Source organism: Branchiostoma lanceolatum, chromosome 19, assembly GCF_035083965.1.
Source record: "Branchiostoma lanceolatum isolate klBraLanc5 chromosome 19, klBraLanc5.hap2, whole genome shotgun sequence".
Classification (NCBI taxonomy): domain Eukaryota; kingdom Metazoa; phylum Chordata; class Leptocardii; order Amphioxiformes; family Branchiostomatidae; genus Branchiostoma; species Branchiostoma lanceolatum.
The window spans coordinates 11,364,723-11,381,082 of NC_089740.1; the positions used below are offsets into that span (position 1 = coordinate 11,364,723).

Below are 16,360 nucleotides of genomic sequence, written 5' to 3' on the forward strand. Positions count from 1 at the left end.
GTGGGAAAGCATGCACCTGCAGTACCTATCGTGGAAGCCAGGGGGCATGGTTGCACTGTCACCCGGGGCAACACCTGTCCAAGAGTTCAATGCAATCTTGTGAATTTCGTACACTTTGAAAGCCTGCAACTTGATAAAATCTTCTTCAAAACCCTACCTTTTTAAAGACCCCTGGTTTCCATGGTGATGTCCATCTCAATAACAGTGGTTCTTTTGGTTTCTTTTTCTGTTCCCCCTTTTCATGATAAATAGATAAAGAAATCATACTGACTTTTCCAAGACTCTTTTCAAGAAAGAACCTCTCCCCAGAAAAGAAACAGAAGAACAAAAAGGATCTTAATATTAAGATGGACAGGCTGATCAAAAATTTGGTGAAGCAACTAGTAGAGGCTGTAGTTTATAATGTAATGCATGGTAGGATTGGTCGCCAGGGCAACCAGGACCCCTAGCCAATCAGGTACTAGTTCTATGTGATAGAATCAGCTTATCATCCAATGAGAGCTGCTTTTATTTTAAAGTGAATACTACATTGTACTTTTAGAAATGACAGCAGCCCCTGCATTTCCAGCAGGTCATTAGTTTGACTGGGAAAGATGATTTGTTGGCAAAGTTCTCATCTGTTGAAAAAGAAAATCACAACTATTTGGAGAACAGTCTTATCATTTGACCAAACAAATATGGTATTCTTAAGATCTGTCTTATGCATTAATTCTGTATGCAAAGCAACCTGCTAACGAAGCAAGCTTCCGATCAGCATACGGAATTAGCATATAAGATCTTTATGATGTCATAAAAGATGCAAATACACCATTCTTCAATTTTCTTATTGGAAACTCCAAAAATGTGCTGATTCAAAAGCATTACTTTGACTTACAAAATATAACTTCTTAGCGACTCTTGAATTTGTAAGGAGAAAACAAAGTACCAAATCCTACTATTATGTAGTTACATGTACATGTACTATCTGCCTGTCATTTCTAAAAGTTCAGTCCAAACTAAGGTGTTGCCTTAGTAACAAATCTTTTGTATTTTTCTTTTCTTTTTATTCATAGATGGGGAGGTATTCCTGCCAAGAATGTGAAAGGAGACCGGCTACTACTTTTCTTGGGTATCATAGACATTCTGCAATGTTACAAGTAAGTATAGCAACATCTTAAGATATAGGTCAAAATGTTTAATGTGCCTTAAAAGTTCTTTGCCAGTAATTTTGTTTGAAGATATGACCTTCGTCGTGGTGATTGGCCCAGTTTGTGTTGAAGAAGGCCAAATTTTGGCATGTTCCAGTCACACCAGGAATAATTCTTTGCCTTATTGATAAGTGTGGTGGGTTCTTTAACATGCTCAATGTCTGTCATCAACATGGGACCTTAGGCTTTACGTCCCATCCAAGAGCATCAAGTCAGAAATTTGGTGTTAAGTGCCTTTCCAAAGGTCACAACATTAGATCATTGATATTCAAACCCTGAACCTGGAGTCAGCAACCTTGACCACAAGGCCAATAAGTTGACAACACAATGACACTGCGATGAAGGTTAGACACAAGGTGATAAGATACGCCAAATGACAGTTACTCAGGCAACTGGATAAAATTTTGAAACAGTCGGACGTATCAGACAGCATCCACTGTCTTTTGTCGGTGACTAAAGGGACGAACTGGAGAATCAGGTTTTATACCAATACTCTGAATTGATAGTCACTAACAAAGGTCTGAAACGTCTAACTTTCAAAACTTTATCCAATTTCTTGAGTAACGGTCATTTGACGCACAATGACACTGTCTTATTTGATATGGGAGATTCTTTATACACAACCAGGTTGACTGGAGTACTGCTTTTCACCGCTATAAGTAGCCAGTGTAGGTGTCAGAAGCTCTGAAGAAGGTGTCTGATAGACATTGAAACGTTAGCAGGTTAGATCAATACGTGGTTGTGTATAAAGAATCTCCCATATCCTATTTTCTACCAACCTGATGAAATTATTTTCGGATGTCTTATATGATGTTACTGTCGCCCCTGCAGGTTAAAAAAGAAGCTGGAACACAGGTTCAAGGCGTTCGTCCATGATGGTGACACAGTATCCGTCTGCAGACCGGCCTTCTACGCCTCAAGATTCCAGAACTTTTTCTGTCAGACAGTTTTTAGAAAAATTCGTAAGTAGTGCTCAGAAAAAAACAAAGTTGATCTGAGGGGAAAAGGTTTGTTCTCAGAGTTCAGAACTAATAACAGCTCTGTTAGGGATATTCCCAAGGTTCAGTCACTAGTGATTTGGATGTGGATTTTTAAAAAGTGAATTATTTCTATCAACTGAATTGGTATTCAAAATAACAGTAATGCTTTAACTCGTGTATCAGGCAGATACCTTTCTGTGTTGATGAAAGACATCCAGGTAATAAGATATACCAAAAAACAGTGATAGACTGCATTGGTGACTACAAGATCATTGGACTAGGGAATATCCCTTCTACTAACACTAATGGCCAAAGCTTCAAACCTGTAGCACTCTGCAAGTGCACTAATGCACACTGGCACGCTGTAAGAGTACTACAGGTTAATGCTTATGTGTCTGTATTATTAAAATACAGATTTGTGACCAAATATATTTGTGACAACAGTAGCATCATATACATGTACTATGTACACATCTGCATGTGCAAGGTGATGGATTTGGCATTGTTTTGGACATTTGGTGTTTATTCAGGTGCACACACTGGGGTTTGTACATGTCATGGAATTCCAGAAAATAATTTTTCTGTACTTAAAGATCATGAAATTTTTTCAGTTACAAAATTTTGCTTTGAAACTTTTGAAGATAATTTCTGGAATTTTAAAATGGTTGACTCCGTGTACAAACCCTTCACACATAAGCCACAGAAGGTGGTGGGCATCCACACAAATTCCACCCAAATCGTTTGGAAAAGATCTAACCGGAACGCGTCGCTCTTTCTTCTTTCCAGAATCCGCGCCTAGGGGAAGTATAGCGACCCAAACCTCAATCTTTCCTCCCCCTACAGCGTTGAAGCATTCCCCATCTAAGAAGAAGGGCGCGGTCGGGCCCGCAGGCATTCTGGGAAGGCCGCGGTCAGCGACAGGTACGTCCTACGAGAGGGAAGAAGATTACTCAGCCGGCGCGACGAGTTTACCAGCGTTGGAGGAGGTTAAAAGTAAGCATTCTCACTTCTTATTGGTTGAGTAATATTTTGTACTAGCAAATAGCTGAACATTTGAGGTTTGATGATATTTCATAACCATTGCTATGAGTATTTATGACTTTTGTAGTTTGCAGTCCAAAAAAAAATGTCACAATATAGATTTGCATTGTTTAGATCAAAGAGGTTAAGCCGCCTTGCTTGAAGTTGAAAAAAAAAAAATTCTGTTGGTACTATTCTTTAGTCTGTATACCATAGAATTGTTCATGTGTATACATGTACATGTATATGCTCTGTGTACACACTCTGAATGTGGTATTGTACGCTTATTCTCTTGTATTCTGTGATGTTTTGAAGGCAGACCAGATATCGTCCCCAGCACCCCTCCCTCCTTCGATGACGTTGCCTCCACACCGACGTCGATAGAAACCCCGTCAACTATGTCACCAGCACTCTCAGAAGCCTCGCCCAGAAAACAGTTAGGTTCTTCTGTAGTTGTTTTATTTTTGGCCGTGAAACATCAAGGGTACATAGCTTGTACTACTACATGGTGATCGCTGCATGTCCGTTGAGCGACCAAAATTAGATTTGTGTGACCCTTCATTTTCTAATCGGTATATGATGCACAATGTTAAAGTATGATGTTAAAGGCATCCAGAGCATTTTATGTGGCTTGAAAACTTATATTCTAGTTGCTGTAATCTTTATGAAATTGGCATTTAATGCCACTGTTTACCGCATTTGGGTGATAATTGCATGTCAAAAGCCACGCGAAAATAAGCTACACAGTGATCCCTTTAGTTTCACGCTTCTAATGTAGTTAGACTGAAACGAAAGGTACGAAGAGTAAGGGTGCTTGTCTGAAAATGTGAGCTACTGTATATCGAAGCTGCATTGCCTTACTACCAGCTACTTGAAAAAAAAAACATCATGCTTAAAACCCTAGTCCTGCTACGCCAGACAATTATCAGGTTGCACATTCTTGTTCTGTATGCTCGCCTTGACAATCGATGGGTTGAGAATATTTTTAGAATGCGTACGTTGTACCTGCGTGGTTGTTGTTAAGCGTGGTAACTAATATTGAGCAATATCAAACTGGTACCCTTTCTTTCAAATTTTTCTTGGCACTTCGGCAGTGGGGGTATATCTTTGCTCTGGAACTCCAGCTAGACAAGGGTTAACTTTAATCAAGGATGGCTGTTTTACCTTTACCTCACAATACTGAGGTAACTTATGTTGTGTTACTGTATTTCCCCAGCACGTCCTCGACCTCCACACTCCCCATCAGAACAGTAGAAGTGGAGATCACCTCGGAAGGGTCCGAGGCAGCGGCCAAGTCAGAATCAGCCGCTTCTGCGTCCAGAAGAGATAGGTAGGATGTGAGCAGGAAATTTTGGTAACGACTCCAAGACCTCAGGGTGGAGCAATTAGCACATGGAACAGATTAACAACTCTTGTCATTCAGTAAGCAAGGGTCCTGAAATATTTTAGAAGGCAAAGGTGTTTTTCAGTCTAGAAACCTCTGCTCAATGCTGAAGTGTGTTTGGGACGGTTATGCCCTATTTTCCAACACCCCTACATGTATATGTATGTTCCAACTGCTCCGAACTCTAAGTCGAACCCTAACCCTACATGTATCTTAGGGATGTTGGAACATAGGGGTGTCGGAACATGGGGGTGTCGGAACATAGGGGTGTCAGAACATAGGGTTGTCTGAACATTGGGGTGTCAGAACATAGGGCTGTGCCTCTTTAGGACATCATGCCATCAAGCATACTTATATTTTTTTCCGTCGCAGACAAAATTTGAGCGTTTCGTCGGAACCGTCGTCATCGCTGCACCCGAGCACTCTGTCGAGTGAGTCGACGCTGGCGGACGTAGACACTGACGACATCACCATAACAGAGATAGTAAGTACTGTGTGAGCCCAGCTGGACATGTGGCACGCAACCAAGCCCTTCAAAATACTCCTCTGCACCTGCTATACACCTGTGCAAGTCTATTGATATTCAGCATGCTTAACACATGTGGAACCATATGAAAAAGTCACATAAATGCAGACATTTAGAATTCATGAATTTTGTGACTGAATAGAAAACATAAGAGATGCTCAGCATATCTCAATGTATTTCTATACTTGCACAGTAGTAAGCTTTCAGCCAAGTCATCGAGCCCATGGAGAAATACTGCTTGCACATACATGTGTATCTATACAGTGACCTATCAAGTCCTGTAGAAAGCACTATGGGTGAAGGAATGGGATAGCAATGGAGAGATGCTGCTATAAGAGGTATTTGAGGTGGCATAACTGGAATCCTTTCTTTCCTACTGTTACATCTAGAACACATGTAACCCTCTATTAACAAGAAATCAACGATCTCTTACCTCTGTGAAATATTTTTACATTTTGTGAATTTCTTGTGATTCATTAAGATAATTGAAAATTTATCGCTGAATCTGTCTAATGCATTTGTCCACTGGTTCTCATAAGTCTCATAAGGCAACAGACATGCATACAGCAGGAAATTGAAAACAGGACATGAGATAATTATTTATTTAATAACCTTTTTTGCGATCTTCGACCTAACTTTATGTCTCGACATGCCTAGCTTGTGAAAACCTGCCACTCTTCTGCATTTAAATAACTACGGACACACAAGCAAACAAACAGACACACTGAAAACAAAACCTCCACAGAAGTAATTCCTCAAAAGCTTTCACCATTGCTATCTCATGGGTGTATCTGCATATCAAAGTACTGTTAAAAGAGTCACATAAGTCAGTCATTGTTTGATAAGCTAAAGAGAAGCACTTTGTTATAACTTACAGCTTAAGTTGTCTGCATCAGAGTCTTGTGTCCTACCTGTATATTATGTTCCTTGGTAACAAGGGTGTTAAGAATTGTGTATTTGTATTGTGTATATTTTGTGCGTAAACATGAAAGTTAAGCCACCCCTACTTACCAGTTCTGTGGTATGGTGGTTTTCTGATAGAATATATCCCACTGTACATGTATGACACCATGTATAGATATCATTCTCAATGCATTTTGTCTCCATGTTATATGTGGAGTGCAAAATGTAGTACATTTGTATATATATTCACCGACATAATGTATGTTTCTTCACAGTATCAGAGAACTTTGTTGTAGAGTTAGATGTTGTCAAGTACATGTATTTGCACATTCACCACTTCCCTTGAAAGATGGACTTTGTAAGATTTAGAATCACTCAGAATCTTCAAAACTTGAATATTTTTATGTTAACAATATCATTTCTCTAGTCTGAAAGCAACCAAAGCAAACGTATTTGCACATACACATGCAACACAAAGCTGGTGTGTTATGCCGAAGGACGGTCATACAGGCTATGCAGATACAGATACTTGATGTACAGCACATTGTAAGCTGACCAGTATTCTGAGTGAGAAAATCTTCATAGTCCATCTTTATGTTGCACAATTTTGCACCATAGGCCTTGCTGTGACATCATCATTTCACATTAGAAACTTCTCAACTTGTCAATCAAAACGATGCTTTGTGGATGGTTGTCTAATTTAGATATTTGGGATAATGTTTCTAATTTGCAAATTAGGGATGATGTCACATCAAGCCTGATGATTCCAGTCCCCCTTGTCACTATAAATAATGCTTTGACCAGAACCTAGAGATTACTGTAACATTTCAAGTCGATGTACCATAATGATTAAAAGAAGTATGCATGGTGCGATGGTAACACAGTGTGCATCATTTTTAATTTGCAGTTCCGATCCCGCACATCTTTTTGTTTTGATATGATAGATTATTCTCACCAATAGATAATTCTCACATCCACATAAAATTGTGCCACAACTTCACCGACATGTGGGATGCACAAAGTCATCAATAAATCATTTTTTTCACCAATTGTTCCTCCCAAATTCCTCCAGGCAAAACATTGTGAGCTCCATCTCTTTTTAATAGCTAAACATTATTCAATCCTCTTGACATCATTTTTAGCCATTTTAACTTCTTTTCTTCTCTTTCAGATTAACACTACTTAGACTTTATCATTATCATTTCATTTTTCTTCTCATTTTCATTCATATTCATTTATATTCATGCCTTCTCTGTAGGAAAGAATACAGCACCAATAGTACATGCTGTCCTGTTGTGATGCTTTTTTTGGAAAACAGTACAGCACATCATGTAATTGATTTCTTGGTCTTCATTAAAAAAAGATGCTACACTGTATGTGTACTTGCCTCAAATGGCTTAGTTTTGGCCATTGCATACAGAATATCTGTGAAAAGTTGCAGAAATTGTTGATTTTACACTGCCCATGACTTACAAATTGGTATCAAAAGGCCATCTCAGCAGGGGGAAGATTAGACATTCTGATTAGTATCGCAGCAATCTGAATCATAAGAAACATATACATTGGGATATAACGCTCGTTCTCATTTAAATGTACACATTTTGTAATCTCCCTTACCGTTACAAGTAAGACGTTCCTGACATTAAGATATGCCACATGTAAGGTACCAAACTGCCGTTTTTAAAAGCTAGAAATGTTTTAAGTCGTCATAAAAACTACAGTTTGGCACCTTATATGTGGCATATCCTAATGTCAGGAACGTCTTATTTCAATCGGTAACGGAGATTACAAAATGTGTACATTTAAATGAGAACGAGCGATAAATCTTCATGTAATATTGCAGTATGTGCCATTGGTGTTTTTCTTTCTAATAGTCCTTTACATAACATAGATCTCAGCATACTGTATACTTGTGAAACGTTTGTGGTTGACCCATCTTCATGTTTTGTTCCGACCCCTCAGCTTGACTCGTTTCCTTACCCACCGCCCGACTCCCATAGTCTGCGAGGTGCACAAAGCCGCCAGCTAGTCGGCCGGCCGGTTCCTAGCAGCATTAGTCTACCTGGCAAGGGATCGCTACTCAGTTCTGTGTACAGGGCAACAAAAGTTTAGATGGACAGAAAACTGTTTTTGGCAAAGCCTCAGGGACAAGCCTAATGTAAAGCATTTTGTGTCAGGTGAAGAAAGACACATCTGTGACCAATGATTTGAAGCAAATGTTTTGAATGAAATTTTAATTTAAACTGCTTCACGTTCTAATTCAATAGACCGATCTATTCAGCAGTTCAATCAATGATATGGTGGCAATTAGCGTTTCCACCAATGAGGGAATGGCTGCATGACCGTCTGATATGTGCATTTATTAAATGTTTCTGTCTTTTGTTTGCACATGTTGACAGCAGTGGGCGGAGTTATGGATCGGTTTATGGTCAAAAAGCTCATTACATGGAATCTAACACCTGTCCTCAAAATGCCTGTCTTGAAAATACCTGTCCTGTAATGAACTAAGCAAATCATGATTCTTAACAAAATATCAATCAAAATCAAATACTAGTTGAAGTTGATGGATTGTTGTGCACCTCGTGATTATGAGATAACTACTCTTAATTCCTAATATTCCCTGTCCTCTCCTCCCCAATGTTGCTTGGATTTTTCATAAATTCATGCATTTTTCTTCTCGTTTTGTATCGCAAGCATACCTGAGAAGAAGATATGGGCTGACAAGGTCTTTTTTTCCATCATCTAATAAATTTCTATAATTCTTCCTGTGCATCATACTAGTTAGGATGACTTTGGACCTATTAATTTGCTTGCCTGTCGTTTTTCCTGCCTGTACACCCCCACTTCAAAGTGGAAGTGTCCCAAGTCTGTGAATCAAATATGTATCCATTGGGGTATTTCACTGTTTTGGGGGTGTACAGTGGTATTTTTCCTGCCTCTTTCCTGTGCTAAATTCTTGCTTCTCTCTGTCTCTTTGCATTGAGTGCAAGCGTCGTTTTGCAGAGTTACACGTAGGAAGACTCATAGGGGAATCATGGTCCTTTGCTTTTTCAGATTAAGACACCACTCGAATGTAATAGATTCCCTCAATAAGAATTTAAACAATAAGTCTGTTCATCGTTCAAGCTACACATGAGCAGTGAGATGCATTGTGGGTAATATGTCAAAGGTTAGGTTCTTGCCTAGACCATGCTTTAAACTGTCTTGTTTCTGTCTGAGGGGGCTTCAACTTTGACATGTAGCCCAGAATGCATCTCGCTGTGCATGTGCAGTTGGGACCATGAACAAGCTTATAGGCTGCTTGTCACATTGGACAAGCAACTGTCCATCTCAATATCCACCATGGAAATACTTTTATACGTAGTGTGAAGCATTGTTCATTTTCCTCTGTATACAGAAGAAACATAATGAAATATGGCAGAATGATGCAAAAACTTTTTGCAAAACACGACTGTAGTCATAGCAATATCAAAAATAATGATAATTGGAATCAGTGACCATAATAGGAGACAGTAACAAGATTGAAAAAAGTTCCGTTCCACTTCCACATCTTAGGTTGACTATTTTTGTCCCATATGTTCTGTGTTCAGAGAGCCAGCAAGAGGGATCCAACAGTTGAACTCACTCCCGATGTGCTTAATTTCTTACGCCACGGTTCTGAGGTTCTTTTCTTTTCATCTCATCTTCATTTCTGCCTTTCTTTATTCTTTTCTTTTGCTTATGCATCTTGCTTGGGCTGATCTATTGTTGTTTTCTTGTTGTTGCTATAATATAAGCGTAATAAGCTTTTCCAAATTCTGTACTTAGAATGTTCTGCAACACGATACAGAAGCCAAGTTCTGCACATATAAACACTATACTCTTTTTGCTGAAGGATTTTACTCAAGTGAAAGGATGAACAAGAAAATTGCCAGACTGCCAGACACACCCTGGTTCCTTTTACAGTACTACCTGTTGATTGGCCAATTTGAATTTTGACTGTTAAGTGCCAGTCACATTGTAAACAATGACTCTCAAATATTGTTTTGATAACAAGCAAATAAGAAAGAAAATGAATTTACCGCTGTCACTGCGATGTCCCACTTTCCTTACATCACGATCATATTTTTAAAAAAATTCAGAAACTTCTTTGAAACTAGTTTTTCCCTACTAACATCTTGACACGTCCTTTATTGTGCTTTGCATGCTGTTTGGTTTGCTTGTTATAGTCATATCCATAATATATATGTGTGCGTGTTGCTAATGAAATGGTTGATACTTTTGTTTCATTATTGCTGATTGAATGTTGGTCACATGATCTCTACCCAATCACTTGGCAGCCCTTATGATCATGTGATCCACACCAGCCAATCAAAATAGTGAAATGTAGAACCAATCTTGTTGCATGTTTCTCATATTAAAGCATGTTCTTGATCATGTCAATCATCTTCAAAGATAATTATTAATTTTTGTTTCATTTCTTCCTTCTCTTTGTCCCATCTTCTTCCCTCCTGGATTCTTTCACTCCCTTCTTTCAGACCTACTTGTAACAGATTGAAGAAATGGGAAAATGGCTTGGACATTCACACCCATGTAAGCAATGTGCGACTTCTTCACAATGTACAGTTGTATAACATAGCTCAACATGTAGTACTCAGTTGTGGCTTGGCTATATTAACTGTGGTGTAACTAGAACGTATTTGAATGCAGTTTGATAACTTTCCTTTTGTAAAGCTTTTAATGGTTCTGCATTTTTAAGGCTCCATATTGGGGCAAGTTGTGAGATATGCAAGAAGTTAGTAATGTCCTCAATGTTGAAATGATAGCATAGAATTGTTCGCAATGCTTGTACATGTGTAATGTTGCATTCAAAAAATGGCGTCAGAATTGACAATTTTGGGTAAGCAATCCAACTATGACAATTCCCCTCAACACAGCAAACTAACATATGCACATTTGTTGTATGAATATATATAAAAAACTTAAACTGTATTTTTGGCAAGTCTTTGTGCAGAGCTAAGTAATACATAAGTAGTCATGATATTAGAGAGTTTCCAATGAAAACAGCTATTGCCGTCGCCGACTCCAGACAATGCATAAACTTTGAAGTTTTCAAAACCTTTTGTTTTAAATGGAAACCAGATCATAGTTATTGCATAACTCTGAATGACACTGATGTTTTATATGTTTTTCAAATGCTTTGGATTTGCAGAGATTTTAATGAAAACAACCGGTAGACCATTTCGAGGTTCAAACATAGCAAGCTTATGTTTTAAAAGAGATGCCAGTGTCTCAGTCTTTGTTATTGCTAGAAAATAACCATCTACTTTTCAAGGTTTGTATGTATCTTGAAAATGAACAACTTCTCTAAAGGTAAAAGTATCATTTGCAACAGCAGTAGGAATAAGCTGGTTCAAGGTTTGAACTGCACATCCGCCATGTCAAAGGTGAAGGACCCAAACTTATAAACAGTTCTTGTCCAGACTCTGCTAAATACATGTCCAGACATGTTTAAAGGGCCTTCAACTTTGACATATTACCTACAATGCATCACACTGTTCATGCTCAGTATAAACCATGAACTAGCTTATTGTGCTCAGCTTTCTCTCCACGGTTTCTCCCGAATATGAGTTTAAAAGTTATACAAAGTCTTTGGAAAGATCTTAGATTTTAGGAAACTGTCAGATTAGTCTTGGGAAAGTCTAAGAATAACTACATGTAGATACCCCAAGATTTACTAACCTTTGCAAACCTAGAGAAAGGGCAAGTAGATTTGCATACAGTTTCTTTCTACCTTTTGATTTTGATAAAGGAGTATACAGAACAGCTCAAATCATCATGGGATAGCCCAGGAATATACCATTTGAACTGGAGGGGTAGCTAGCATTGATATTTGTACATTTGTATCATGCATTTCACATGCCTACTAGTAATATGTGACACAAGTAGATAAATTTTCATCTGTGAACTATTGAGTGATTCTTAATTGTCAAGAAGGAAGTTGTATAAAAAATCTAAGATAAAAGCTCTTTCCCACTTGCAATACAATACGTGTGCTACATACTTTATAGGTAATTCAATGTGTAGCTTATGTTCTGTGATGTTGTATTATCATTTTATGTGAAAAATGTATTTGTATTCTGCGCTCTGCATTTCTGTCCACCCCTGCTGGTTAAAATGTACCCGTCCATAGTTAAATGTACTGTCATGTTGAGCGGGACGGTGCCATTTTTGACAGGGGTGGGTAGGTTGGTAAGTGCAGTGCTACAGTGATTTGTGAACTGTTGTTGTCAAAGGCGTGACTTTGTGAGAAATATGTGAAATCCACGCTTATATATATTGTGGTGTACATGGGGGAATGGGGTGGATTAAAAAAGACATGAAAATAGCATGGACTCTTGCATGATTCATACACACCTTCATACTATTTTAGACGTTTTCGTCTATCAATATGCTTTCTTAATCTACATGTATTTCTCTTCTAAATATACTGCTCTCAATCCATATTTGTAACCAGAGGAGGTCACGGACAATTCCCATGATGCACAGCGGCAACATTTCAGTGGGATCATGACGTCATCATTTGAAAGATGGCCAGGCCCCCAGAGGAGGTCACTGACCCTTCCCATGATGCAGCTGGCTTAAGACAGTAAATTTCTGTGGGCGGGGAAAAGTGATAAACATTCAGAAAGCAGCCGGATGTCGTTAAAACTACAATGCCTGAATAATTTTAGCTTTATGAAATGTAAGTCAGGGACAAAGCTTTGATTAACCAACACATTTTTTACTTATTAGTCTAATCACTAACGGTTTTCTCAGTGGAACAGGCAAGAATGAAATCCTTAGCTGGGGCCAATTCCAATATTTACCATATTTAGATCCATAGTGCTAGTATGTTGCCTTTAGCTTTGTCGAAGTGAACTTCTTAAACTGCATGCACTCAAAGAAATGTTGATTTATATCTGGCGATTTTATAAGCATTTTGTGGTCCTCAATGTAACAGTTACAAATATGTGAAATACTGTAGCCCTTAAACTAACCAAAAACTGGCAGGCAGAGTAGGTGATATTCAGAGAAAGAGTTGAATCTAGCATAACGATAGAATCATTCTAGAAAAAAGACCAAAACCTGGCTCATGTCTGCTCAGTGGGTTGTAGTCAACTTGAAAACTAGCAATAGCAAAGAAGAAAGTGTTGAGAAATAGGGCACCGTGCGGGGAAAAGGACGATACATTATAGAGGAAGAAGTGGGTATTAACCAGTGGTGTGGGCAAGCTAGACGGCAAGAGCACAGAGGTGGTTGAGCTAGACTCTATTACAGGCATCTTGGCTTGGTCTTCCTTTCCAGTTATGTGCTGTTTTCTAATTGTATTACAGTTCTTTCTGGTTGCAGCCAAAAAGCCTGCCATAGAGGCTAGGTTGAGCAGAAATACAGAAGGAAGTAACGGGGAAAATGATCAAGCGCAAGCGGATGGTTTACATATCAGTTGAATGATAAGGGATCCAAACAAGATATGATGTATCTTTGACTAAAAAAGTTTTATACAATTTGAAACAGCTATTGTACAGTTATACAAAATAAAAACAACCCAGTGCGTTCAGTTTTTGTTTTCCCGTTATTTTCTTAATTTTATAATTACACGTAAGTCACCTGTTTTATTCAACTCTTTACATATTGTCATGTTAACATCAATGGAGAACAATGATTGAATATCATATAACGCATTGAAACAACAAATCAGCCAGCTCTGGTTATAACGCAACTATTAAGAATGTTTTGTAAAATGAACTATTTCTCGAATGTTGATGTAACATGTTATCAACTTCACCACAGGAGAATGAAAAAATGCTAGCTTGCTGTCCTCGCGTTTTCCATGTAGAGTAGTATGATTGCAACTATTGGAGAATTCTATGAAAGTCTACAACCTGTACTTTGAAACCTATGCATTTTGATTAAACATCTGCTGATGTTGCATGATTCTTGGTCGAGTTTTCATAAGATTTGTTGGTTTTCTTACACCCGTTCGTTTTACCAAGGGCTCTACATGTAAATTTCCTACAAATTTCATTAGAATCGTATATGCTTTGAATAAAACCTGTCTGTTTTAATTCAAATTCATATAAATACTTGTATAAATACTTAGCCACCCCTGTCATATAGTGTGGCAGACAGAAAGGCTGAGCTTCCTATTGTTGTTTTGTAACGTTACCGGAAAGCCGGGGGTTAACTTCATTGAATGTCGGAGGTCACAGGTACATGACGTAGCGTTACATCTTTGGGCGTGAGAAGGAAACCAACGAGTTCAAATCTACTGCAAGGGCCGGCGGAGGATTCTGTGATGTTTCTGAGAAAAGGGTAAGAATAATCACTTGTACCATTTCTTTCTCTCTAATAGTATGTTCTTCGGTAATGTATATCTTGGGGTCACCTGCCTTCACTCGGTTTAATTGTAGTAAACATGGCGGACAGGTTCTTCGCGTTGGTGGGACGTTGTACCCCCTTTGCAAATACGGCGTAGTTGTTGCCTTATCAGCAACCATCTGTAAGTATTTTTTAAGATAACATCACTTACAATACTACAATCTTGGCAAAAGTGTAACATTAAAAGTACAAACGGTTACGCTGTAGTAAATACAGAAAACGACGTTGCCGCCATTTTGTTGCGGTTGTAATCTGAGTTGGGACAATTGTTCAGACGTAACCGACCGTGTTCGACCTATCAAACTACCTGAGGCTATACCAACATAAATCAAATTTGTGAAGTGCTATCAAACACACTAGTTACCAAAACATGGATTCAGAAGTATTGCTATTATAGTAAGATTTATCTGCCGCCCTTTTGACAAGATAACTTACGAGACAACAACGAAAAACAACGACGAACAACACAAATGTACATTCCACCTGAACTCAATAACTTACAGTTGTACTCCCGAATACCCCTTCGTTGTTGGATTGTCCACACGACATTGACAACGTTTTTAGGAAACACTCCTGAAGCAGTATCACTTTTAGAGTTCTTGGGTTGATATTTAAGGGAATTTTAGCGTTTTAATGAAGGCATTGAATATTTCCTCATGGGCATATGGCCAAATTTCCAGAATGTAAAGCGACAATGGTGGGATTTATGTGGCTCTCTCACGTCCCGTCAATTCTCAAAGAAACACGTTAGCAGAGATACAGTTTTTTAAGATTGTCCTTGCCACAAATATGGCATCAGATCTGTTAACCATAATTGCTGTGCGACCATATTAACGGATTGTTCATATCGTTTGATGACCAATAGGAAGCGATTTTTGGCGAATGTTTCTATAGCTGATATTCTTATTCTGATAGCTTAATATATTATTTCAGAGGGCAACGTCAAAATTGGATACCGGTGTGTGAAGTTTCATTAATTATGTAACGCCCATGTTTCTCTTGTTGCCAAATTGATTCTTACTCATACACGATACACTGACGGGGGGGGGGGGCGGTGTTGCATTGTTGGGGGTGGTAACATTGCCAATGGAATGTTGTATTTTGCATGAATTAACATGTGCCTTTTACATGCTTTTAGACAATGACAACAATACATATCATTCTGAAATTTAGTTATATGACGGGAAAAGAAAATCAATTTTACGTTAAATATTCCTTGCTTTCGTGCACTCATTTGATATAGCACGATATTGATATTGTGCTCATACAACAGGTAATCCCAAACAGGAAGTTCCACATCGGTTGTGTCGGCATTGATTCCGTGTATTGTAGCGTGCAGCTATGGACTCGAAGAAGACAAAGGAGGAGGTTGGTGCATTTTATGCTGTCACAGTCACTAAAAGGCAAAAAGAGTTTGTCCTCACAGACCTTATCAGGGTCCAAGTAGATTGATAATATACAGTAAAACCTGTCTATAGCGGCCACTCAAAGGAATGACGAAAATTGACCGCTAAGGACAGGTGGTCAATATGCAAAGGTGACCACGAATACAGGTTTGACTATCCGGTTTTGAATGACTCCTTCTCAATTGTAAGTCATTGACGCTCCATGTTTTTATGTATCTGTATCTGCATAGCCGGTATAAACATCCTTCGGCGTTATTATGTATTGAACGAAATTCGTGGGTATATGTATTGTCAGTAACATTACGACAGTGAATGCTATGGTGACAAGTTGTCACCATAGCATTCACTGCCGGTATGTTATCATTACAGTTTCCGAGTTTAAGGTTGGGACGAAAGAATCAAATTACCTAAAACGTATCCTACTGTCCTACAGACGCTACGAGACGCTGCAAAGCGGGGCAACACGGCCAGAGTCGAACAGTTACTGTCTGAGGGAATAAGCCCCAACGGTACTGATAAAAAGGTAAGTTGACAATGACAAGTATCTTCAGAAA

General features: G+C 38.6%; 1 protein-coding gene and 1 long non-coding RNA gene across 14 annotated transcripts in view; both read left to right on the plus strand.

Annotated features, from left to right (window-relative positions):
• LOC136425597 (phosphatidylinositol 4-phosphate 5-kinase type-1 alpha-like) overlaps nucleotides 1-13,946 on the plus strand; it is a 38,791-nt gene extending 24,845 nt beyond the window's left edge. For 8 of the 13 annotated variants that reach the window (XM_066414515.1, XM_066414514.1, XM_066414520.1 and 5 more), the window contains 7 exons: nucleotides 1,053-1,136; nucleotides 2,019-2,149; nucleotides 2,954-3,160; nucleotides 3,503-3,623; nucleotides 4,404-4,517; nucleotides 4,944-5,055; nucleotides 7,963-12,367. In XM_066414515.1, coding sequence (XP_066270612.1) covers nucleotides 1,053-1,136; nucleotides 2,019-2,149; nucleotides 2,954-3,160; nucleotides 3,503-3,623; nucleotides 4,404-4,517; nucleotides 4,944-5,055; nucleotides 7,963-8,112 — 919 coding nt within the window. In that variant the 3' untranslated portion in view covers nucleotides 8,113-12,367. Of the gene's footprint in view, nucleotides 1-1,052; nucleotides 1,137-2,018; nucleotides 2,150-2,953; nucleotides 3,161-3,502; nucleotides 3,624-4,403; nucleotides 4,518-4,943; nucleotides 5,056-7,962; nucleotides 12,368-12,496 lie in introns of those variants that run through there. The other 5 variants (XR_010754088.1, XM_066414522.1, XM_066414519.1 and 2 more) reach the window with 5 other exon arrangements.
• Nucleotides 13,947-14,224: 278 nt separating this feature from the next.
• Nucleotides 14,225-16,330, plus strand: LOC136425569 (uncharacterized). The gene is made up of 3 exons (XR_010754079.1): nucleotides 14,225-14,334; nucleotides 15,674-15,768; nucleotides 16,240-16,330. It is a non-coding gene; the product is annotated as an uncharacterized lncRNA (long non-coding RNA).
• Nucleotides 16,331-16,360: the final 30 nt, after the last annotated feature.